Source organism: Saccopteryx bilineata, chromosome 3, assembly GCF_036850765.1.
Source record: "Saccopteryx bilineata isolate mSacBil1 chromosome 3, mSacBil1_pri_phased_curated, whole genome shotgun sequence".
Classification (NCBI taxonomy): domain Eukaryota; kingdom Metazoa; phylum Chordata; class Mammalia; order Chiroptera; family Emballonuridae; genus Saccopteryx; species Saccopteryx bilineata.
In genome coordinates, this window is record NC_089492.1 from 46,774,046 (window position 1) to 46,801,797 (window position 27,752).

Genomic DNA, 27,752 nt, shown 5'->3' on the forward strand with positions numbered 1-27,752 from the left:
ATTTTTATATTCTTACTGTTTTATTTTTCTGTTAATTTTATTTTCTTTTAACTGTTTTTGACTTACTTGTTTATTATTTATTTTACTTAATTTATTAAAGTACCATTGCTTAATAAAACCATACTGGTTTCAAGTGTACAACTCTAAAAAACATCATCTGCATATTGCATCATGCATTCACCACTCAAATTGAAGTCTCTTTTTGTCCCTATTTATCCCAGCTTTGCCCACTTCCACCTCCCCCCATCACCCATATATACATATTTTTTGTTTAATCTCTTCACCTCTTTTCACCCAGCCCCAAACATTCACCCCAACAGCTGTCAATCTGTTCTATGCATATACGCTTCTGTTTTTATTTTGATTATTCATTTATCTTGTTCATTAGATTCAACATATCAGTAAGATCTTATGGTATTTGTCTTTCCCTGACTAGCTTATTTTAGTCAGTATAATAATCTCCAGGTACATTCTTGCTATTGCAACTGGTAAGATTTTCTTCTTTTTTATGGCTGAGTAGTATTCCACTGTGAAAATATACCACAGCCTTTTTATATACATATCTCCTGCTAGGCACTCAAGCTGATTCCAGAGTTTGGGTATTAAAAATAATGCTGCAATAAGGACAGGAGTGCATATATTATTTCAAATTAGAGTTTAAAGTTTCTTTAGGTATATTCCCAGAAGTGGGATCATTGGGTCAAAAGATTTTATGTATTCTATTTTATAGGGCTGACAAAAAATTGCTCTTTTTTTTCCTGTGTGTGTGTGTGATAGAGACAGAGAGAGACATACAGAGGGACAGATAGGGACAGACAGACAGGAAGGGAGAGAGATGAGGAGCATCAATACTTTGTTGCAGCACTTTAGTTGTTCATTGAATGCTTTCTCATATGTGCCTTGACCAGCGGGCTACAGCAGACTGAGTGACCCCTTGCTCAATCCAGCAGCCTTGGGCTCAAATTGGTGAGCCTTGTTCAAACCAAGTGAGCCTGCAGTCAAGCTGGCAACTTCAGGGTTTCGAACCTGGGCCCTTCATGTCCCAGTCCAATGCTCTATCCATTGTGCCACTGCTTGGTCAGGTCAAAATATTACTCTTAATTAAGAACAAAATTGTTATATACTATATGTAAATAAAACTTTTTCATTTTTCTCCAATTTTCTGATACCAAATAAAACATGACATTGTAGTACTATATAGTCCTCAGAAATAAAAGTAACTGGTGATACTATATATGTTACTGCTGTGTCATCATAAACAGACTTAAGATCTTACCTTGGGAAGCGACCAATCACAATAGCTATGGTACAGACAACACCAAACAGCAGTCCCACATTGGCACCAAAACATATTGTGAATACATATGTACTGACCCATATACCCTGAAAGAAAAACAAAGAAAAAAGATATTGGTCTTTTGGTATTTTCATCTTTTTTATGATTGTTAAATGTCTTAGAATTTCATCCTAAAACATTCCCGTAACAAATATCTCAGAAACAATATATTACTTATTTTGTGATAAGCAGGAGTGCGTAACAGAGAAACAAATCCTGACCCCATTAGACTCTCAGGAGCAGAGGTGAGGAAAAGGCACATTATTTTATTCCTAGACACTGAGAATATTTATTTCCATTCCCAAAAACACCTTATTAAGATCTGTGAATAGTTGGTTAAATTTGTACGGTTTAAAAGCATGCCATAATTTCACATTGTTTTCTCATTTAATGTAATGTTATTATAAACATTGCTTTGCAACTTATTTGTAATTACCAATAATATTCTGTTTTGTAAGACTGCTGTAAAAAGAACTAATGTAGTTTATTGCTATGCAAGACTCAAACCCTAATGTTAAAATAACTGACTATAACGACATGACCAAAGTCAATCTTAGATCAAACACCCCAAAAATCATAATTACTTACTTTTAAGGGGTCATTTTTTTTATAAAACTGTGAAAACTAAAATATCAGGGCCAACTCAGTTCTTAGGAATATTTTAGATGGTTGCAATAGATTGCAATAAAATTCTATTTTTTCTTTAGTTGTAATTTTAAAATTATTGCAGTTTTGTCCACCACCTAAAATCAATATTTGTAAAAGGATTGGCATTTCTAAGTTTATTTCTGGCAAAGAGAATGAATTTAAAAGCAAAATAATTTATGGAATTTACTTGGTTATAGTTTATAAACACAAAATCCTGCATTTATCAAATAGTAAACCAACAACATTTTTTTAAGTTATAGGAGGGGAGATAGTGAGACAGACTCCTGCATATGCCTGGACAGGGATCTACCCACCAACCTCCATCTTGGATTGACACTTGAATCAACCGAGCTATCCTCAGTGCCTGAGGCTGACGTTGGGACAAACTGACCTATTCTCAGTACCTGGGTTGACACTCAAATCAGTTTGGCCACTGGCTGCGGAAGGCAAAAAGGAAGGGAATAGGGAGGGAGGAGGAGAGAAGCAGATGGTCTCTTCTTTTGTGTGTCTTGACCAGGAATTGAACCTGGGACATTCATACACTGGGCTGAAATTCCATGTACTGAGCCACTGGCCAGGGCCCCAGAAACATCTTTAAACTTTCTTTTTCCTCAGATTAGTTGCATCACTTTACCTATGCATACAATTCTAAGTTAACATCTTTCTATTTCAATAGCTATTATATATAGTCACTTTAAAATATCTTTAACAAATAATTCAATTCCATACGCAAATGAAAGAATTAGAAAATTCATTCTAATATGAAAATACCACAAAATTTTTGTGGGAAAGGGTTTCACCTACATTAAAATTTTTTTCTAAAGGGTATTTTTATTTTTACTTGAAATGTTTTTCCTTTGAATTGTTTATCTTCACTGAGCATTAGTGGTTTCTGAATGATGGCCTATTTTGAAAAACTAAGCCTTGGAAACAAATACAGGAATTTTTATCTGTGAAATTCCTTTTGATAAATACCACACCAAAAAAAACTGTTAGAAATAATAAACAAATACAGTAAAGTCACATAATACAAATTTAATACGCAAACATTTACTGCTATCCTATACACCAACAATGAAATCTCAGACGTAAAAAAAAATTTATCTTACAATTGCAACAAAAAATAAAATGCCTAGGAGTAACCATAACAAAAGATGTGAAAAACCTATATACCAAAAATTATAAAGCATTATTAAAAAAAATTGAAAAGACAATAAAATGGAAAGATATTTTATGTTTATGGACTGGAAGAATCAACAGAGTTAAAATGACCATATCACTCAAAGCAATATAATGATTTAATGCCCTCCCATTATAATCCCAATGTCATTTTTTAAAGAAATTGAACAAATACTCATCAGATTTGTATGGAACCACTAAAACCTTTCAATAACAAAAGCTATCCTGAGAATAAAGAACAAAGCTAAAGGTATTAGACTATCTTACTTCAAATTACACTAGAGAGCCATGATAATCAATAATCAATAGAACATAATGCTGGCAGAAAAATGGACACAGAGACCAATGGAACAGAATTGAGAGCCCAGAATTAAAACTACATGTATATGTGCAAATAATTTTTGACAAAGAAGCCAAAAAACACACAATGAAGAGTAGAAATTCTGTTAAATAAGTGATACTGGAAAACTGGAAAGTCAAATGCAAAAGAATAAAGTTGACTACAACTTGGTTCCATATACAAAAACTAATTTAAAATGGATCAAAAACCTAAATATAAGACCTGAAAAATAAATTACATAAAAGAAAACATAGGTACTAAACTTATGGACCTTGAATGCAGAAAACATTTTATGAATTTGACCTCAAGGCAAAGGAAGTAAAGGCAAAAATCAATAAATGGGACTATATCAAACTAAAAAGCTTCTGCACAGCAAAATAAACCATCAACAAAACAAAAAGAAAGCTAACCAAATGGGGAATTGATACTTGAAAACAACGGCTCCAACAAGGGGTTAATATCCAAAATATTTTAAAAACTCATAAAATTCACCAACAAACAAATAATCCAATTAAAAAATGAGACAAGACTTGAAAGACACTTCACCCATGAAGACATACAAATAGCAAACAGATATTTGAAAATATGCTCTTCACTAACTATTAGAGAATTGCAAATCAAAGCTACAATGAGATACCATCTCATATCTGTTAGGTTGGCTATTATCAACAGGACAAGTAATAATAAGTGTTGGAGAAATTATAGAGAAAAAGAAACCTTCATTCACTTTTGGTGGGAAAGTATATTGGTACAGTCACGACTGAAAACAGTATGGTAGTTTCTCAAGAAATTAAGAATAAAATGATCATATGATCAAAAACTCAAAAATGTTGTTTGCAGAGACATATGCACCCTCATGTTCATCGCAGCATTATTCATGGTGGCCAAAACATGGAAACAATCAAAGAGTTTTTTGACAGAGTATTAAATAAATATGTGATACATATATACAGGCATTCTCTGGTGTATAAATGAGATAGGATTTTTAAGATTAAAAATGTATAATTGTTTATATACACAGAAAGGTAAAAATAAATATTATCTTAAGACAAGCATCTATATAAGTTGCACTTAATTTGTAAATATACCTCTTCCAAACTTCATACAAATTCAACTTAAAAACAAACCTATCTCATTTGTAACCTGGAGCCTGCCTATACAATGGAATACTATTCAGCCTTAAGAAAAGATGGGCCTGACCAGGTGGTGGCGCTGTGGATAGAGCATCAAACTGGGATGCGGAGGACCCATAATTTCTTGAAAGAAACCTCTTTGGACATCTCTCCCTTTCATGTGTGGTCATGTGCTACCTCTTAAGTAATTAATGAGTTCCTTAGAAATACTGTTATCATAAGGTTATCAAGTAGTAGTTTGTTAACTAAGTTTCCATTTTCTTATTTCTCTATTTCCATGTGCTACCTCACATATTTCATTTATTAAAAAGCCATGTTCCTTCCTTAGCCTGTCTAATTTTGGCCTCTTGGACTGCCTACAAAATACTATTCATTTAAGTATCAGTTCATATTTTAGCTCTGCTGTGAGAGTCTTTCATACTAACCAAGACAAAATTAAAGGCCCAACCTCTATTTTTCCCCAGCACAAAACTTCTACTTTTACTTCTAAATCATGTTGTAGTATGTCTTGTAGTGTTTCTATGTCTGCTTCCTACACAAATGTAAACATTTGGGGAGGACAGGCAACTATTCACCTTTTTATTACAACTATTCACCTTTTTATTACTCATGCACCCAACATTATATTTTAGTAGGAGCTCAGTAATATTTAGCCTTAGAAGAAGTATTATGAATGTAGGCACCAGCATGAAAAATTTCCTAGTCTCTCAGAGGAAAGAATCTGAAGAAGGGGGAATAAACAGATAACTGTATTTTAATGTGGTGAATGTCATAATAGAGGGTACTTGTGAAATATTTTACCCATGGTGCAGAAGGAAAGAATTCTGGATGCTCTTGCATAGATCTATTTTTCTAGAACAAGTATGTTAAACATTTCTTTTGGTAGAAACCACACTTCATCATTTTTTAGTGTTTCTTTAGTATAATTTAGTGTTTCTTTAGTATAATTTAGTCTTTTCCTAGAAATATTCTATTAACATAATGATCCTCTCACTATAACCTATTTGAAACATAATTCATGTGCTTTTTTTTGTATTCAGAATAAATATCATCACAGCCCTGGTGGGATAGCTCAGTTGGTTACAGCATCCTCCTGACATGCCAAAGTTGCAGGTTTAATCTCCAGTCATGGCACATAAAAAGCAAGCAATAAATGCATAAATAAGTAGAGCAACAAATTAATGTTTCTTCTCATGCTTTCTCTCCCTCTCTCTCTAAAAAATAAATAAATAAATAGAATGGATATGGTCACTATTAAAATTTTTACCTTATTTAATGTGGCATGTGTATCTTAGCAATTAATGCTCATTTTTCATCATGTTATAATTAGTTATAGTTTTATTATAGGTGTATATTTCCTTGATGATCTTCACTGCCAAAATTAATTCATAACAGAAATTAGAAATCCTCAATCCACTCGTTATTTAGCATTTCTTTAAAAATTATCACAGTCTCATTTCTCTTCCTTACTTTCTCTCTCTCTCTCTCTTTCTCTCTCTCTGTCAAAAAAAATCATCAAACAACACATCAATCAAAATTTGACAAAATTCCATGCCTTTTCTAATAAAAGCATTTTACATTTTAATATTTTTATTTAAATTTTAAAAAAATGGTAGTTTGTAAACCATATGTCTCAAATAACTAAAACTACTTTCTGAGAAGGAAACTATTAAAATTTATTTTGTTACATGTGTTTAAGTCAAAGATGAAAAAATTTAGGTTAAATTTCTACTTACCCAATCAATTTTATCCACATTCCAATATTTTTTTAAGTCCCGAAACTGTATGAGCATTCCCTTCAAACCCACGACAATAATACTTGCAAGAACACACTACAAATAAGAAATAGGTTGATGAAAAAGCAGAATAAATATTTTAATCAAAATTTAAAAGAACCAAGATGTTTTTATTTCTTTCTTTGTTTTTAAAGCATTTACTAGAAAAAAAGCAATCACCATTTAGGAAATTAACATAATATTTATTTTGTTCAGAACTAACTTATTATTGTATAGAAATATAATATCAATTCTAGAAAAATCAAAGGAAAAAATGTAATTCTAAAATATTAGAAAAAATAAAAAAGAAAAGTTATGAATGATAAAAGATTATAATGCTGATTTTCCTCTTAACTTCATAATAATGATTCACCACCATTTCTTTGTTGCTAAATTAAATGTATTTATATCATGTATGTCTTCATAATTGCCTTGAGTATCACTTATCTAGTTTCACCTAAAAATATAATGCTCTTGAAATATAAATTTGATTACTGAAAGATTCCCCAGTGGAAAAAATATAATCTTATTTTATAGCCGAAGAATTAGAACAAGGACTGAGACTCTCTGGTTCTCTGAAGACTAGAATTGTACATACATAACTTTGGTGCTTCAGGTTTACAAAAGGCAGGGTGAAACACTGGTATTGTTCTGAGTCACTTTGTATAAAGATGTGTTAAAGGTGGCAAAATGTATTTTGTTCCCTACTTTCTCGCCCAGAACATATTTTCTAACAGTACAAGTTATTATAAAATTTTTCCAAAGTCTCTTTCTTATTACATAGATTGCATAGTTCCACTCTCCAAATGAGCACAAACTAAATCTAGTTCCACTATGGCATTTTTATACAAGAACCTAAGAATCAGAGAACTCTTAATCCTCCCCCATTAAATGTGGTCTTTCCACCTCACCTCCATTCAACTATTACTTATGTCACATAAATGGAATATGGATCATTAATGCTTTTTAAAGTTTAAAAAATTTTAACATACAATGATTCTTATTAAAAATAAACTTAAAAAGTAGATAATAAAATAAGTATTACTGTACCATTGGCACCCAGTAAAGCAAAGGTCCTATTGTATAAATGACTGTCAGGACAAGAAAGGAAGATATGAGACAAGCCACCTGTAAAATACAAAACAGATTTAAAAAAAAAAAAAAAGCTTTGAATTATTTTTATTCCAAAGTTATGGGAGGGGGTATATTTCATAGTTCATCTTGATTAGGAAAAATAATATGTGGGCACATGATTATTAAATTACATAGACTGTCATTATCTATATCTTGCAGCTGAAAGAACCCAAATGTGACATCTGACAAACTGGTGCTGTCTAGTTAAGTCAGTGATGTCATAAAAGCAATTTAATGCAAAAGAAGAAGAGGGAGGAGAAAGAGGAGAAAGAAAGTAAAAGGAAGAAAGATATTATCAACTTTCATTACACATCACAGCAGCAATGTTTTTTTTTTGTTTGTTTGTTTAATGGTGAAACATTTCAATTAAAAATCCTTTAGCCTACTGTTACTCAGTTTGACTCCCTTTCTCACTTCCTAGGGAGTTGTGCCCGGGGTGGGGGTGGTGGTGGTAATAATTGAATATGCAACTTAAGGTATTTTTGTATTGATAATAAATTTTCTCTGAAGCATTTATTCTCTTGTTTGGAATTCTTTGTTAGAAATGGGTCTAGTATGAAGCAGTTACATGGAATTATAGGAGAAATCTCTTCAGTAAAAGAGACTAATTATATTAATCCTGAAAAGTTATTAGTATCATGTTCTAACCAATTTAACCTGCTGACAAAAAGCAATTCAAATAACTTAACTCTTAGTTATTCTCCTGTAGGCCCAGTATTCATGGCCATCATCACAGCCATTCATATGCACGTTCCCATGAGATTCGGGTAGATAGTAAATAAACAGTGGGCCATTCCTTTACTCTACTCTCATACTGGCCAATGAGCAAACACACAGGGCATTCTCCAGTTTTTCCTAGAATCAAAGGCCCCCACCAGTCTTAGTCACCTCTGGTTCCCCAACTGCATACGCCTCCCTTCTCCTCTCTGCACAAACTGGCTTCTCCTTCAGCACCCTGCCATTTTGGCTTCCTTCTTCCTTCCTCCTTCTTCTTTCTCCTAAAACTTCTTTGGTGCCAAAAAACTCTCCTCCAACAACATTAGCATAACAATGGCCTTCCTAAGCAGGAAGATAATTAGCAATTTCACAGACCAGAGCCATTTTTAACAATAAAAGTGAGCAAATTCAAAAATCATAATTTACAAATTCACTTGCCCAACATTTTCACTTAAGGAAAAACCTGATTTCACACAAGCAAATGCTTCTGATTTAAAAGAAACATTTGGAGCCTGGATGGTTGACTCAGTGGATACAGCGTCGGCCCAACATGTATACATCCCAGGTTCAATCCCTGGTCAAGGCACATGAGAAGTGACCATCTGTTTCTATTTCCCTCCCTCTCCCCCTTCTCTCCTTCTTCCTCTGTTGCAGCCAGTGGCTTGACTGGTTCAAGCACTGGCTGGGGTGCTTAGGATAGCTCAGTTGGTCTAAGTGTAGGCTTCAGGTGCTGAGGATAGCTTGGCTGATTCAAGCATCGGTCCCAGACAGTGATGGCTGGGTGGATCCTGGTCAAGACACATGCAGGAGTCTATCACTCTATCTCCCCTCCTCTCACTTAAAAAGAATTAAGAAACATTTAACCAAACTGTCAGCCTAATAGGAGAAAAGAGAACTTTCACAGGACCACAAAGATGCCTAGAATATGATTATGGAGAAATAAAAGGTTCTATTAGAATGGCTAACATTAAAAGTAAATATATAAATAAACAAATAACAAGTCAATATTAAGGACTGTCAAGGATTCAGGACAACTCTTGTTCTCAAACATGGCTATTGGGAATGTAATATGGTATTACTTTGTGGCTACTTTGAAAACAGTTTCTTAACATATATCCCAGAACTATTTAAGAGATATAATAATGTATGTTCATCTATATACTTATATGTAAATGCTTTTAAAAGCTTTATTAATAAACAATAAATACTGTAAACAATTGAAATATTCACCAACTGGTGAATAGATGAACAAGTGGTACTATATTTGTACAATAGAATAGTACTCATCAATAAAAAACCAACAGACTATTGATATATGCAACAGCATGAAAAAGAAAAAGAAGATACAAATTTTTTTCATATTTAGTAGAACTTATCTCCAGTACCTTCCAGCATTTAAAGGGGGAAAAGTCTTTCTGTGGTAAATAAGTCATTAGGTAACTAAAAATTGCCCATAACAGAAGTTACAGTACACCAAACTGTCCTTAAGCTGTTCATTTAGGAATAACTGGTGATTTTGGATAATAAAAAAATTTAAACAAAATATGCTGTCTATCATTCCACTAAACTGGAGACAGCTAAGTGTCAGAGAGCAAGGTATAAGATTTATTCAGATACCTCAGAAAGTGACTCACTATATTATTGCTTAAATGGAAAAAAGAATAACTGCCAAGGTTTAGTTCATGACAAAAAACAAGAGTATGTATCACTTTTGTGGGACTCTTCACTCATATACTTACAATGTACCTTAAAATATAACACTTAATCCTAGTTGCAAATATGAACTTGGAACAGGTAGACTCTAAACTCCATGGAAGAATCTAAGACACAGAGAAGCAAAGAAATTTGCCCAAGATCATAGAGCTAAGAATTTAGAAAGCATAAGGATCATGAACTGAATTGGAATCGGTAAAGTTAAATACATTTTAAGGTTCCAAGATAATTTATAATATACTAAATCTATTATAGAAACTACAACTTAATTAAGTAATCTTTTTTTTTATTTATTCATTTTTAGAAAGGAGGGAGAGAGAGAGAGAGAAAGGGGGAGGAGCAGGAAGCATCAACTCCCATATGTGCCTTGACCAGGCAAGCCCAGGGTTTCGAACCGGCGACCTCAGCATTTCCAGGTCGACACTTTATCCACTGTGCCACCACAGGTCAGGCAGTAATCTTATTTTAAAGTAGTAAACTACAACTGCCCTTGACCTTTTCTATAAATAATATTTAACTTGTCTTTTATTTCCCTGATGCTTTGTATGTACATCAACAATAATGCACTTACTGAACTACAATTTCAGTGCTGTTGTCAAAATAAGTCAAGAATTAAAAGGATCTTACTTGCCAAAGGGACCGTTTGGGTGAAAAAGACTATTTGTTTACCTTACAAGGTAAGTCATAAAATAAAATAAGCCAATAGCAAATGCAGGGGTCCCCAAACTATGGCCCACAGGCCGCATGCGGCCCCCTGAGGCCATTTATCTGGCCCCCGCTGCACTTCGGAAGAGGTACCTCTTTCATTGGTGATCAGTGAGAGGAGCACATTGACCATCTCATTAGCCAAAAGCAGGCCCCTAGGTCCCATTGAAATACTGGTCAGTTTGTTGATTTGAACTTAGTTGTTCTTTATTTTAAATATTGTATTTGTTCCCTTTTTTTTTTTTTACTTTAAAATAAGATATGTACAGTGTGCATAAGGATTTGTTCATAGTTTTTTTTATAGTCTGGCCCTCCAATAGTCTGAGGGACAGTGAACTGTCCCCCTCTGTAAAAAGTTTGGGGACCCCTGAGCAAATGGTTTGTGTCACTTTATTTACTGCACATGCTTCATCATTGTTGATGCCCTAGGTCAAAAGATAAGTGCATCCAATTGAACAAAAAATTTTATCGGTTCTCCCTAGTATATCTACTCCTCAGACATGAGAATCAATAATATAATAGTTTCTGCCCTTAAAGCTCTAAAAATACTGCATTATCTCCATAATAAGAGAATTAGATACTGAACTTTAGATATATGAAACATTTATAACATTATACAGCCCAAGCCATCCTTTCATATATGGTCAACTCAGTAATTGAAAAATAGTTAAATTCAGACCAGATATTGTAGTATTATAATAGACTTCTACAACTTTAAAATTCTGTAATAACCCCATTGAGTAATAACCCCAACATCTCAGGATAATTTCAGAGTAATGGCAGCATGAGATATACTCCCAATCTCTCACCTTGAAATTTCAATAAATTAAACTGTAACAGAACAAGGCAACTCCAGCTTGGCTCACAGACTTGCCTGGAATATATGTACATGGGATAGACTAAAAGTGAGAAGGGTTAAGAAGGGGAAGGAAGATAAGACACGCTCGTGGTTGGCTCCAAAGAGAGGAGAAGCCTGAACTGTCCCAGTTTTTTCCTGCAGGGTCTTCAGAGAGAAGAGCAGCACAAAAGTGACTGGGCTTTTTCTTGCTGGGGCTATCGAGAGAGGAGAAGCCTGGAGTGGCTGAGTTTTTTCCTGCTGGGCTATAGAAAGGGGAGAAGCCAAGAGTGAATGGGTCTCCTTCTGTTGTGAGGAGCACTAAGATTGAGGGGAAAAAGGGAAGATATTATACCAAAGCAACAGCACAATGAGGCGTCTCAGTCACTTATTGTGGTCTGCCTGTAGCCCACACTTGGTGCAGAGATAGAGAAAAACAAAGTGCAGATGCCAGCCTCCCAGACCTCGCAGGGTACAGAGTGTGGCAGAGACAGATCCCACAGCTAACTATCCAGAATGACTTTCTCTTCTAAAGAACATAAATGCTCTGTGTCTGGTACTCTGGTCTGTTGAGAAGTGGGGAGGAACTCCTGGAGGCCTGATATCCACATTGCTAAAGCCATAAAGCCCCCACATATGCCACACCCACCAACATGACTCCAGCCCCAAATACATCATTGGGAAAGCAACATGTCAGCCGTCAACCCAAGAATATCACAAAACTAAAACTTGTAATAAAGTACCACCTACTAGAACAAAACAGAAAAACTTCTCAAAACTGAAATCCTATTTTTCTTTTTTCTTTTGAATTTTATTTTAATTTTTATATTTTTTATTCTCTATAAAGGGTGTTTGTTTGTTGTTGTTTTTTATTTTATTTATTCATTTTTTTTAGAGAGGAGAGAGAGAGGGAGAAAGAGAGACAGAGAGGGAGAGAGAGACAGAGAGAGAGGAGGGGGGAGGAGCTGGAAGCATCAACTCCCATATGTGCCTTGACCAGGCAAGCCCAGAAGGGTGTTTGTTTTTTATTACTTACTTTTGCTTCTTGCTCCCTGTTTTTATGGGTTTTATTTTTATTTTCATTTTTAAAATATTTATATTTTCATTGTATTTTGTCATTTTTATTTTTTATTGTTAGTTGTTTGTTAGAGTTCTTAAAAATAAAACAAATGCCATCAAAGAAGAAGAAATCAAACACCATGGCTACACAAGAGAGAGATGAAGTTCAGAAAGAAAATTAAAAATATCCAGAAAAAAAAGCTTAATCACATGAAAATCTTGGATTTAAACAACAGAGAATTCAAAATTGAAGTTCTGCCCTTAAATACTCAGTGAGAAGTAAGAAACAATAATGCACAACTTAATAAGCTCAAAAATCAAATTAATAAACAAAATGAGTATTTCAACAAGGTGATTGAAACTTTAAAAAAGAACAAAACAGAGATAAAGAACTCAAAACACGAATTGAAAAATGAGATAGCAAGTTTAGCTAATAGAATAGGCAAGGTAAAGGAGAGAATCAGTGATAGTAAAGACAATCAACTAGAGATGCTATTGTTATAAAATACTGCACCCCAGTTTCTGAAAGGCACTATACGTCACTTCATCGAGTTCATGTAGAGACACCCAGTCCAGATGAATTTTGAAGGGTTTTATTAAAGGAGAAAAGTTATTAACTATGCCGGCCTCATATAACTTACACAGGGCAGCATTCCCAAATTGTGTGCATCTATAATATTCTAGGGACTGGTTATATACCCTTAATTATACATGGGTGGGAAAAAAGCCTGACATCATGGCATAAGCTTATAAACTTTGTTTTCACCTAAACAGGTTGGGAAAAGGATGAAGGGGGGATGGGACACAATTCATTAGCAAGTTTATAACATTTGCCTATAGGATTCATAAAAAGACGTTTCTACACATTAAAACTTACAAGGTAACACAATGGTAAGAATGTCACTTTACATATTAAAAGATATTTTATATTTTCTAGTGTTCATTTGCTATTCCTGTCTTTAGAGATATATACATTAACTACATGTTTTCAGGAGGGGAGGGGTATTTTCCATGGGGACAAATGCCTGTAAATGTCCTATCAATATAAGAAAAGATTTATTTTAATCCTGCTCTTTCTACACCTAGCTAGCTATTCACCTATTTCCTTACAGGTGTGGGGGAAGGTCAGAGAATCGAAATCTCCTTCTCCTCTGCATTTACAATATAATGCTATCGGCCACCCTGGTTTGATGCGAATCACACAAGTACAAAGATCATTTACAAAATCTCTCTGCACGCCTAGCCCAAATTAATAAAATGTTCTTTAAGCTTCCTAAAATATTAATATTAATTTTGTAGCTTTTGGTACCTTACAACACTATAGAGAGAAGAAGAGGGAGACTCAAGAATTTAAAAAAAAATAAGAGAGCTCTACAACAATTGTCTGACTCTAGTTCTTTAATATGTGACATTAGGATGTTTACTTAGAAATCTCTATTATTCCTTGATGTAAGGTTGTAATGATATACAGCTTCCTTTTATTAATGCTTTTGCTGCACTCCAGAAATTTTGACCTATCATGTTTTCATTCTTGTTTGTCTGTGTATATCTTTTTATCTCTGCATTTGTTTCTTCTTTGACACAACCATCTTTAGAGGTATGTTGTTTAATTTTCACATTTTTGTGGGTTTCTTCACTTTTGTTTTGCAATTGAATTCATAGAATATTCATGGTACAATTTCAATCTTCCTGAATATGTTGATGTTAGTTTTGGGGCCCAACATATTGTCTGTCCTTGAGAATGTTCCATGCACTCTGGGAAATAATGTATAATCTGATGTTCTTGGATGAAATGTCATGTAAATACCTATTATGTCCAGTTGGTCTAGTATGCCATTTAAGGCCAATATTTCTTTATTAATTTTCTGCTTGGATGATTTACCTAAAGCCATCAGGGCTGTGTTGAGATCTATAAATAGTGTTGTGTTTTTGTCTGTTTTTCATTTTGAATCAGTTAGTAGATGTCTTATATATTTTGGCACTCCCTGGTTCAGTGCACATATATTAAAAAGTGTTATGTCTTCTTGACACAGTGTCCCCTTTATCATTATTAAATGTCCATCCTTGTCTCTGGTTACTTTTGTTGTCTTGAAGTCAGCATTTTCAGATATTAGTATGGCTATACCTGTTTTTCTTTGGGTATCATTTGTTTGGAGAATTATTTTCCAACCTTTCACTTAGAGTCTACATTTGTTCTTGCAGCTTAGATGTGCTTCTTGAAGGCAGCATATGATTGGCATTTCTGTTTTGATCCAATCTGCTACTCTGTGCCAACTTATTGGGGAGTTCAGTCCATTTACATTTAGGGTAACTGTTGATACTTGAGAATTTTCTATAGCCATTTTATACTTTATTTTCTAGTAACTCTGTATTTCACTTAGTTCATCTCTTTTGTGTTTCTTTCAGTTGTTTTGTTTGGTGGTATTTTATACTTCTTTATTTCTTCTTGTGTTAAGCTATGCATTTCAGTAGTGGCTTTTTTGTGAGTGATTACCATTAGTTTATTAAGATAAAATTTCTAATCAACAGTGGAAAATGAGGTTGAAAGGTTAAATAATTTAAGCATTGAGAATTAACCTTGGATATGATAATATATGTCAGAATTTGGCAGAACAGTTTTAGTGGTATGCTAGGACTATAAGTTTGAATAGATAAGTGGAGATAAGAAAATATAAATAAATAAATAAACAAACAAATGAAAAACAAACAAACTTGGCTTACCCAGTTCTTTCATCAGTATATTTCAGTAATAAATTAAATACACATAAACTTAGCTTTCCATGTTAAAAATCTAAAATGATTATGATAGAAAAGCATTCTCACTTAGATGTGCACATCAAATCAGATTTCTTCTCTGGCCAATGAGGAATTGTTAAACAGATTAGTGGTCATCTCAACAAGCATAATAGCATAAAATATTCTATTCCTAAGTTTTTTTATCTTTTACTGGTTTTGTGAGTCTTCTTTCATTTTTTGAAGTCTGATGAACAGAACACCATACAGAAAATAACAAATAAAAAGTTCTTACAAAAGTTCTATTGTTCTAATTATTCAAATGTGTGCACTCCAGAAGAGAGAATAGAAGGTTTTCTCTCCATCTCTATCTTATTTATTGAACACATTTATATCCAACTCAAGTGGGGAAAAAAATCTCATATTTAAAAACAACTACATGTTTTCTCAACATATTCTCTCAGACATTTAATATTAAAAGTTACAAAGGTTAATCAGATGGTATTTTTATAACTAAAATAGTAATTAGAAAAGCAGTAAATGCTTAAGGAAATTCCAGAAATGGATAACATTTAAGGTGAAAAACATCTTACAAATTCTATTCCAAACTTCTCTGTCCATGAGATAAATGAAGATGCTAACTTGCTCAAGATCCCCAACAAACTGGATGGCCAGCTTGGACTAGCAGCTGCCTTGCTACATCCCAACCAAACCAAGATGTTTTTAGTACTAAATGTTAAGCAAAAAACTCTAATAAAACTAATAACAATAGGCCCTGGCCGGTTGGCTCAGTGGTAGAGTGTCGGCCTGGCGTGCAGAAGTCCCGGGTTTGATTCCCGGCCAGGGCACACAGGAGAAGCGCCCATCTGCTTCTCCACCCCTCCCCCTCTCCTTCCTCTCTGTCCCTCTCTTCCCCTCCCGCAGCCAAGGCTCCATTGGAGCAAAGATGGCCCGGGTGCTGAGGATGGCTCTGTGGCCTTTGCCTCAGGTGCTAAGATGGCTCTGGTCGCAACAGAGCGACGCCCAAGAGGGGCAGAGCATCGCCCCTGGTGGGCAGAGCATCGCCCCCTAGTGGGCTTGCTGGGTGGATCCCGGTCGGGCGTATGCAGGAGTTTGCCTGACTGTCTCTCCCCGTTTCCAGCTTCAGAAAATACAAAAAAAAAAACAAAACTAATAACAATAATAAAATCAGTGATAATTACCAACATTGAAGAGCATTTATTTTGCACTTAACCATTGTACTAAATAAGCACGTATTAACTCAATCCTTATAACAATTACTTTAACAGTAGAGTTCTGTTATGTTAGAGAGGTGAAGTTATGTGTGCATAGTCATCCAACCACATGATGGGAGCTAGAACAAAAGCTCAGCTCTAGAATCCATGTACTTAAACACTCACTAAATTTTTCTAAGCTGAACATGAAGAGAGCAAATCTAATACACTCAGCCTCCTGAAAAATGAATTAAACACTACTATAGAATACTAGAATTTTTTAGATAAATGAGTCTTTAAAGTAAGGGATGATACCTAATCAAATTAAAACCATAATAATTGAGCAATATATATCAAAGGGGAAAGAAGGGGGAGGTAAAAATGGGCAAAGCTGAGATAAGTTGGGACAGAAAGTGACTTGACTTTGAGTGGTAAGTGCATGATGCATTACACAGATGATGTTTTATTGAGTTGGGCAATTGAAATTTGTATGGTTTTATTAACCAATGTCATACCAAAAAATCCAATAACATAAAATTAAAAAACACAATAAAATATCAGCTAACACTTGTCAGAATGGCTATCATCAGTAAATCAACAAAAAACAAGAGTTGGTGAAGATGCAAAGAAAAGAAAACCCTTATGCACTGTTGCTGATAATGCACATTTCTGCAGCCACTGTGGAAAGGAATACAGAGTTACCTCAAAAAATTAAAAATGGAACTGTATTATGGCCCACTTCTGGAAATATTTCCAAAGAAAATAAAACACTAATTCAAAAGAATATATACACCCTTATATTCACTGTAGCAATTTTGCAATAGCCAAGATTTGGAAGCAGCCAATGTGCTCATCAGTAGATGGGTGGGTAAAGAAAGCTGTGGTACATTTACATATGAGTACTACTTAGCCATAAAAAAGATGGAAATCTTACCTTTTACAACAGCACGATAGACCTAAAGAGTATTGTGCTAAGTAAAATAAACCAGTCAGAGAAAAACAAGTACTATATGATTTCACTTATATGTGGAATCTAATAAAGAAAATAAAGTAACAAATAGAAACAGACTCAAAATAGAAACAAAACAGTACAGAGAATAAACTGACAGCTGTCAGAGTGGAGGGGTTTTGGGGACTGGGTGAAAAAAAGATAAAGGGATTAAGAAAAAAAGCAAGTTTACAGGCTCAGAGAACAGTATAGAGATTGGCAGAGGGAAAAGGGGAGGTAGAAGAGGGTAAAGGGGGGTATAAATAGTGATGAAATGAAACTTGACTTGGGGTGATGAACACACAATACAATATACAGATGATGTGTTACAGAATTGTACACCTAGAAGCTATATAATTTTATTAACCATGGTCACCCCAATAAATTAAATTAAAAATATAAATAAATGCATTACATATAAACATTCAAATTTATATCACAAATATTTGACAATACAATTTGGCAAAAGTTTATGCCAATACACATGATGACCATATGTTTGAAGTCACTAACCACTTAATAATTAAATTGTCATGTAAAATGAGGTTGAATAAGAATTTCACATCTTATCTGATGAGTTGTAACTTTTGTCAAATTATTATACATTCATAATTTCTTGCTACTTCCCCTTGTTTCATTACTATTCATAAATAATTTTATTAATTTTGTTATATTTAATAGCTATTTATCCATCTTTCTTTTACCACTTCTTCCTGAAGATCAAGAACAATATCTTTTCAAATCTAGTCTTCTATCATATCATGCCCAAAAAAGACCTACTGTAAGGTAAACTCCTAAAATTTAAAGTATCACATAAAATATTTTATGAATTCTTATTCAATTTCAACTTTAAATAAATGTTAACTGCTTTAGTAATAATTAGCAGATAACATTGATTTTTATATTAATACATGCATGAATTTTCTTGTATACAACAGTGGTTAACAGTACAAGATTTGTAGTAAATTTGTCTAGATTAAAATCCCAGCTCTGCCAACTCACTTAGCTCTGTGGCCTGGTTAATTTACTTTAACCCTCTTTTCTTCAACTCTATCATCTGGAAACTGAGAATAATATTATACTTCTCTCAGAGTTGCCTAAAAGGTTAAATGAGTTCATTTACTTAGAAAGTATGACATGCAGTGCCTGGCAAATACAGCAATATATATGTTTACCAATACTACCACTATAATAATTATTACTGATTATCTTTATTGTCAATATATGCCAGTAATGAGCATAATATTTGATATGCGGGTGGCATTCAAATGTCAAGTTAACTTGAGTTTCTAAAAATATGTAATAGTTGGGTTTTAACCTCAAATGTGCATAAACATCTTATTACATATTTAAATTAATGTACATCTATTTGTACAAGAACTTCATTGTCAAAGATTAATTTTACATATAATTGATTTTATTTTATTTAAAGGAAATGAACAAAAACAGAAAAAATTTTAATTAATCAGCTTAGCAAAAACAACAAATTCAGAGACTCCACTAGAGGGAAATATGACTTAAAACTGCAAACAGTACAGGATTTTTTTAGTCAGCTCACTGAAATCATTGGCTTCTAGAAGGAACATTTACAAGAAAAAAAGAGAGAGACTGACTTCCTCAAAACTAGTTAGAAAAATATTGAAGAAGTAAAAGTACTTTCTGGACTTAAAATAGAAGCTTGCTCTTACCACTCTCTCCCAGAAGGAGAGTACAGGCCGAGCAGTTCTTTTATCCCTGCTAAACAGAAACATTACCTGTGTCTTTGCGCCTGTGCTGTACAAACCAGTAGTCCTTCCCATGGCAGCAGCACTTGGTATGCAGAAGAAAAATGAAGAAATCACATTGCTGAGGCCATGAGCCAAAAATTCCTATAGGGTTGATAATATAAAAATATATTATTTTTTGGCCGTGATCAGTGGTTCAGTGGGTAGAACATCAGCCTGATGTATGCACATCCCAAGTTCAATTCTTAGTAATGGCACACATGAGAAGCGACCATCTTCTTTTCTCCCCCTGCCTCCCTTTTCTCTCTCTTCTTCTTCTCCCACAGTCAGTGGTTCAATTGGTTCAAGTATGGCCCTGGGCGCTGCCGAGGATAGGTCTGTCAGAGTGCTTCAGCCTCAGGTGCTAAAGATATCTTGGTACTCAAGCATCAGCCCCAGATGGGGTTGCTGGGTGGATACTGGGCAGGGCGCATGCAGAAGTCTGCCTTATTATCTCCCCTCCACTCACCTAATAAAAGAAAGAAAAGAACATATATAATTTCTTAATAACAATCAACTTTTAGAGATGACAGCTAAAACCTGTTCAAACAATGAGACTTGTTTATATTAAACTTATGTTCTCTCTACTAGTTGTGCTTTAACCATTGTTTAAAAAACAAACATTCACTGTGTGATTAAATGAGCCAGAAACTGTTCTGAGCACTTTACTCATTTTAATGTTCATAACAACCTTATCAGAAAGTACAAGATATTGATAGTCTCTGTTGCTAAATTCTCCCCTATCTTTTAAATCACTATAATCAAGGCTTTTGTTCCCACCACTCCACGCTCTTAACAATGCTAAAGCCGCCCTGGCCGGTTGGCTCAGTGGTAGAGCGTCGGCCTGGCGTGCGGGGGACCCGGGTTCGATTCCCGGCCAGGGCACATAGGAGAAGCACCCATTTGCTTCTCCACCCCCCCTCCTTCCTCTCTGTCTCTCTCTTCACCTCCCGCAGCCAAGGCTCCATTGGAGCAAAGATGGCCCGGGCACTGGGGATGGCTCCTTGGCCTCTGCCCCAGGCGCTAGAGTGGCTCTGGTCGCAGCAGAGCGACGCCCTGGAGGGGCAGAGCATCGCCCCCTGGTGGGCAGAGCTTCGCCCCTCGTGGGGCGTGCCGGGTGGATCCCGGAGTCTGTCTGACTGTCTCTCCCCATTTCCAGCTTCAGAAAAATACAAAAAAAACAAACAAACAAACAAAAAGCAATGCTAAAGCCAATGGGTGATTCCTACCTTACTTGACCTAAAGGCAGCATTTGATCCCATTGCTCGCTTAGTCTTCCTTAAAAGCTCATGGTAGATCTCTTTATAACCTCACTCCTTCTTAATTTCCTCCTACCTCCCTGGCCACCATTTCTCTATTTCTTTTGTGGTTCCTTTTCTTCTAAACAATCACAAATATTGTACCACTTCTCAATCTATATCATAGCTGCCCAAATATACATAAACAATTATCAACTTTTATTTCTAGCCTGGACCACTTTTCTGAACTTTAGACTTATATAGCCAACCTGTTACTCAGTCATCTCCATTGAGATGGTCAATAGTTATATAAAACTTAATAGAGTTATTGCTGTCTACAACACCCAATGTGGTCCTCCCAAGTTCTTCCACATCTCAAAGAATAGGCCAAAAGCTTTAGTCATGTGCCTCATAATGATGTTTCAGTCAAAGACAGACCACCTACAGACAGTGATATCCTAAGATTATAATACAACTGAAAAATTCCTAAACCTAGTGATGTCTGTAGCCATTATAACATTATAGTGCAACATGTTGCTCACATGTTTGTGGTGATGTTGGTATAAACAAACCTAATATATTGCCAGTTGTATAAAAGTAGCACAGGCCTTGGCTGGCTGGCTCAGTGGTAGAACCTAGGCCTGGCATAAGTCCCAAGTTTGATTCCCGGCCAGGCACATAAGAGAAGAGTCCATCAGCTTCTCCACCCTTCCCCATCTCCTTTCTCTCTGTCTCTCTGTTTCCCAAGGCTCAATTGGAGCAAAGTTGGCCCAAGCCCTGAGGATGGCTCCATCGCCTCCACCTCAGGCACTAGAATGGCTCCAGTTATAACAGAGCAATGCCCCAGATGGACAGAGCATCTGGTGTGTGTGTCAGGTGGATCTCAGTTGGTCACATGCAAGATTCTGTCTCTCTGTCTCCCCGCTTCTCACTTCAGAAAAATACAAAAAAAAAAAAGTATAGCACATACAATTCTGTACAGTATGTAATATCTGATAAAAATAATAAATGGCTGTGTTCCTGGTTTATGTATAAATATTTACTATATTGTACCTTTTATTGTTATTTTAAACTAGACTTTTTTACTTATTAAAAAAAGGTTTTGCTTTAAAACAGTATGTCCTGTTATACCAGCAGCAGTCTTATATACATCTCACGTTTATCATACCTCTTGATTATGTAATGTTTTCTTGTGTTTGATTTAATCTTATGTTGTTTTGTATAATGACACACTACATAAGTTTGTAGCCTAAGAGCAACAGTCTATATACCATACAGTATAGGTGTGTAGTAGACCATACCATCTAGGCTTGTGTAAAAAAACTGTTTGAAAAGTGACAAAAGAGTAACATCAGAGAAGTGGTGCCATGATGGTGCTCCTGATATTTCCCCTTGAAATTTCAACAAATTCAACAATTAAAGACAAAGAATAAATCTCAGGAGAATCTGAAATACACACACACTAGACAAAGGTATGATTGGGCAAAAAGGTGGCTGAATATATAATCCACTCTGAAGGAAATAAGATGAAGAACGGAGTATTCTGCTTTCCTCACTGATCGGAGAAAGGGCTGCTTTCATCTGAAACCAAGAGATATGGAGGATCTGGGGAAGAAGGAAGAAGCTAGAATAAGGTGGATGATCAAGCAGAGTAGAGAGCATGCCAGCTTAGCCTGAGATAGTGGACATGGGGGAAACGTGGGCAGCAGGCTCTGATGGAGGTTGCCAGTGTGAGTTGCCCACAAAGGCTGGTGTCAGAGTGGCTTTGTGTTCTCCCAGGTCTGCAATCACAAGCAGTGTGCGAGTGCCTCCACCTGGCACCTGTGGCACGGATGGTCCTCTAAGGCTGGAGAACTTAGCAAGATTATCAGTGGTGGAAATCTTTGTAGGCTGTAACCAGTGTTTTCGTGTAGTCCTGGCTCTCCAACCAACAGCACAAGAATTGCACAAGGGCCAGGATCCCTATGCCTGGACCTGTTCAGAGGGAGGGCCTCCACAAACCAATACAGGTCTCAAAGCACATTCCTGGGCCTGACCTGTGGTGGCGCAGTGGATAAAGCGTCGACCTGGAAATGCTGAGGTCGCCGGTTCGAAACCCTAGGCTTGCCTGGTCAAGGCACATAAGGGAGTTGATGCTTCCAGCTCCTCCCCTCCTTCTCTCTCTCTATCTCTACTCTCTCTCTCTCTGTCTCTCCCTCTCCTCTCTAAAATGAATTAAAAAAAAAAAGCACGTTCCTGTATTCCAATACTGACTGAGATCACAAGCATTGTGCGCCTAAGTGGGCAGGAGCAAACCTTCGTGTGCACTGTGGAAGCTGTGGGGACTGGGCGTGCATGTGCTTGGCTGCAGGCTACCAAACAGTGCGCAAAGGAGAAACCTGTGAAGATTAGACCCGCGGAGCACTGAAGTGTACTAGACATGCCCAGAGTCCCTTAGAAAGGCATCTAATTTGCAATCAGCTCCCAGCTGATGGCAAGCTGAGACGTGCTAGATATGTCCACTGGCCCATAGATAGGTGCCAGATCTGCAATCAGCTCCCAGCCTGGCCTGCTTTCACTAACAGCTCAGGTAGACACAGCCTTACTCAGAACTGTGCTTTGAGCGGTACTGGAGGAAGGACCTGGCTGCTCTTAGAGCCTCTTGCTGTGCAAGCAGTGGCTGGGGCGAACCTCACAGCTCAGTCCTCAGTCTGCTAGCTCAGGAAGGAGAGATGTGGAGAGAGGCACCTGAAAACTAACTGAGTCTCCCATTGTCAGAGACTCTAAACCCTAACAAGCCCTACCTACAAATGAGACTGAGGCCAAGCCTATGTTATTGCCATAGTGACACAACAACAAATCTCTGCTCAAGAGCCCCACAGGGGCAAAACCTGCAGTACAGATTTACCTGCCAAAAAAAAACAAACAAACAAACAAAAAAAAGCTACTTCTCAAAACCAGAAAAAAATTACATTTTTTATAACTTCTTTATCTTTTTTCTTTTTTTCCCACTTTGGTAATTTTATATTTTTTCCTTTTCATTCTTTCCTTTTCCTATTGAACTTCATTATCCATAGTTTTTTAATTTTTCATTTTTTATGAAGGTTACATTTCAAAAACCTTAACTTTATTTTTATTCTTTTTTTCTCTTATTCAATTATCACTTATCAACAAATTATTTTATTTTGGATTCATATTTTTCTTTGTGGTATTTTGCATTTTTTAATTCATTTTTTATCTCTGTCATTTTCTCTCAGTTCTGGTTTCCTGTTATCTGTAGTTTTAGTTCCACTTATAATAAAATTTTCATTTTTTCACTGTATCTTTTCAATTTTTATATTATTTTTTAATTATCTTCTTATTAGTGTTATTAACAATACCACTCTCAAATGCCATTAAGGAAAAAGAAATCAAATATCATGATACAAAAGACAGAAATCAAATATCATGGATACAAAAGACAGAGATGTAGGTCAGATAGATAATAAAAAATCTCTAGAAAAATATTTCAATTGCTTGGAAACCTTGGAGTTAAATAACAGAGAATTAAAAATTGAAGTTCTAAAAATACTCAGAAAAATACAACTAAGCATGGAAAGGCAATTTAGAGAGCTAAAAAAAACAATTCAATAACCAAAAGAATACATTACCAATAAAATTGAAACTATAAAAAAGAACCAAACAGAAATGAGAAACTCAATACATGAACTGAAAAGCAAGGTAACAAGCTTAGCTAATGGAACATACCAGATAGAGGAGAGAATTAGTGACATAGAAGACAGGCAAGTAGAGACCCTAAAGAGAGAAGACAGAGACTCACAAACTTAAAAAAATGAGAAAGCCCTACAGGAATTGTCTGACTCCATCAGAAAGAGCAACATAAAAATAATAGGTATATCATGAGAAGAGAGAAAAAATGGATTGGAGAACATATTCAAACAAATAATAGATGAAAACTTCCTAAGCCTGTGGAATTAGAGCCTCAAATCCAAGAAGCAAACAGAACACTGAGTTACCTTAACCCAAATAGACCTATTCCAAGACACATCATAATAAAATTATTACTAACCAATGACAAAAAAAAATCCTCAAGGCAGCCAGGGAAAAAAAAGAATACAACATATAAAGGATGGCCCATTAGGCTATTGTCTGATTTCTCAGCAGAAACTCTACAGGCCAGAAGAAAATGGACCCTAATATTTAAAATACTGAAAGAGAGAAACTTCCAGCCAAGAATAATATATCTATCAAAATTATCCTTCAAATACAAAAGGGAAATAAAAACATTCACAGATATAAAAAAGATGAGGGAATTTATCACCAGAAAACTCCCACTTCAGGACATTCTAAAGGGGGTTATCAGACCAGATACAAAAAACAAAACAAAACAAAATTACAACTAAAAGCTACAACAAGATCACAATAAAAACAAGATTAATCTGTAACAAAGAAACAAAAAAGGGGAGAGGACAAAGGTTAACAGTAGCAAAGGAGAATGGAGTGCAGAAGCATTCATGAGATAATGTACTACAATGAATATGATATATATTCTTTTTATTACCTAATGGTAACCACCCCTGAAAAAACCACTGTGGAAACACATGGCTTAAAAAAAGAAGTATGGAATACAACCAAACAAAAACAAATGAAAGAAAAACAAAAGAGAAGAACCAAACAAGATACAGAGCTATCAGAAAGCAAAATATAAAATGGCAATAGGAAATCCTCAAGTGTCAATAATTAACACTAAACATAAATGAATTGAACTCACCAATAAAAAGACACAGAGTAGCAGAATGGATTAAGAAAGAAAATCCAATAGTATGCTGCCTTCAAAACACATCTAAGCTACAAGGATAAAAACAAATTCAAAGTGAAAAGTTGGAAAACAATTCTCCAAAAAAAATATCCAAAGAAAAGCAGGTGTAGTCATACTCATATCTAACAATGCGGGCTACAAGACAGCAAAGGTAATCAGAGACAAAGAATATCATTTCATAATGATAAAGGGCACATTGAATCAAGAAGACATATTTCTTAATATATACACACCAAACCAAGGAGCACCAAAGTATATAAGACATCTACTAACAGATCTAAAAATAAAAACTGACAAAAATACAATCATACTTGGAGACCTCAGTACATTGCTGATGGCTCTAGATAGTTCATCCAAACAGAAAAATCAATAAAGAAATATGGGCCTTAAACAAAACACTAGAACAATTGAATATGGTATACATCTACAAGGACATTTCATCTCAAAACAATAGAGTAAACATTTTTCTTCACTGTACATAAAACATTCTCAAGAACTGAGCATATGTTGGGCCACAAAACTAACATCAACAAATTCAGAAAGATTGAAATTATAACAAGCATATTCTCTGACCATAAAGCTTTGAGACAAGAATTCAAATGCAAAAAAAAAAAACAAAACCCACAAACATGTGGAAATTAAACAGTATGCTTCTAAAAAAATAAGTGAGTCAAAGAAGAAATAAAAGCAGAAATCAAAAGATACAGACAGACAATACAATACAAAAATGACAATACACCATATCAGAATCTCTGGGATATAGCAAAAGCAGTAATAAGAGGGAAATTCATATCACTATAAGCTTATATGAACAAACAAGAAAGCTACCAAGTAAACAACTTAACATCACATCTTAAGGAACTAGAAAAAGAAAAAAAAAGGCTACTCAAAACCAGCAGAAGAAAAAAAATAATAAAAGCAGAACTAAATAAAATAGAGAACAGAAAAACTATAGAAAAAAATCAGTAAAACAAGGAGCTGGTTCTTTCAAAAGATCAACAAAATTGACAAACCCTTGGCAAGACTCACTAAAGAAAAAAGAGAAAGGACTCATATAAACAAAATTCAAAATGAAAGAGGAGAAATCACCACAGATAATATAGATATACAAAGAATTATTGTAGAATACTATGAAGTACTATATGCCACCAAATTTAACAATCTAGAAGAAATAGATAAATGCCTAGAAGAATACAGCCTTCCTAGACTGAGTCATGAAGAAGCAGAAAGCCTAAACAGACCCATAAGCAGGGAAAAAATAGAAACAACTATCAAAACCTCCAAAACATTAAAGCCCAGGGCCAGGCGGCTATACTAGTAAATTCTATTAAACATTCAAAGAAGACTTGGTTCCTATTGTACTCAAAGTCTTCCAAAAAATTGAAGAAGAAGCAATACTTCCAAACACATTTTATGAGGCCAACATAACCCTCATACCAAAACTGGCTAGGACAACACAAAAAAGAAAACTATAGACCAATATCTCTAATGAAAACAGATGCAAAAATCCTAAACAAAATACTAGCAAATCGAATACAACAACATATTAAAAAAATAATTCAAAATGATCAAGTGGGATTCATCCTGGAATCACAAAGATGCTTCAACATACATAAAACAGTTAACTTAATACACCATGTCAATAAAACTAAGGACAAATACCATAGGATTCTATCAATAGATGCAGAAAAAGCATTCAATAAAACACAATATCATTTGGTGTTTAAAACATTAAACAAAATGGGTATAGAAGGAAAAGATCTCTACATAATAAAGACAACGTGTGACAAACGATCAGCTAACATCATATTAAATGGCAAAAAACTGAAGACTTTTCCTCTAAAGGCAGGAAAAAGGCAAGGCTGCCCACTCTCTCCACTCTTATTCTTTGTATTGCTGGAAGCTCTAGCCAGAGCAATCAGACAAGAGAAAAAAATAAAAGGCATTCATACTGGGAAAGAAGAAGTAAAGGTTTTACTTTTTGCAGATGATATGATCCTGTACATCAAAAACCCCAAAGACTACACAAAAAGACTATTAGAAACAATAAACCAATACAGTAAGGTCACAGTATACAAAATTAATATACAGATGTCTATTGCCTTCTCATATGCCAACAATAAAATTTCAGAAAATGAACTAAAAAAAAATAATCCTTTTCATGGTAGCAACAAAAAAATAAAATACCTAAGAATAAACATAACAAAGAATGTAAAAGACCTATATAATAAAAACTACAAAGTATTGTTAAGGGAAATAAAAATGATAACTGAAATGGAAAAATATTTTTCTTGGATAGGAAAAATAAATATAGTCAAAATGATCATATTACCCAAACTAATATACAAATTTAATGCAATTCCCATCAAAATTCCAATGTCATTTTTTAAAGAAATGGAACAAAAAATTATCAGGTTTATAAAAAACCCCGAATAGCCAAAGTA

The 27,752-nt window shown here is 34.9% G+C and overlaps 1 protein-coding gene across 1 annotated transcript in view; it reads right to left on the reverse strand.

The window, feature by feature from the left end:
* The window catches only part of SLC26A7 (solute carrier family 26 member 7), a 260,877-nt gene that overhangs the window by 108,466 nt on the left and 124,659 nt on the right, over positions 1-27,752 (reverse strand). The window contains exons 8-11 of the mRNA XM_066264649.1: positions 19,264-19,377; positions 7,462-7,539; positions 6,373-6,468; positions 1,277-1,383 (exon numbers count right to left, since the gene is read on the reverse strand). Coding sequence (XP_066120746.1) covers positions 1,277-1,383; positions 6,373-6,468; positions 7,462-7,539; positions 19,264-19,377 — 395 coding nt within the window. The remainder of the gene's footprint in view (positions 1-1,276; positions 1,384-6,372; positions 6,469-7,461; positions 7,540-19,263; positions 19,378-27,752) is intronic.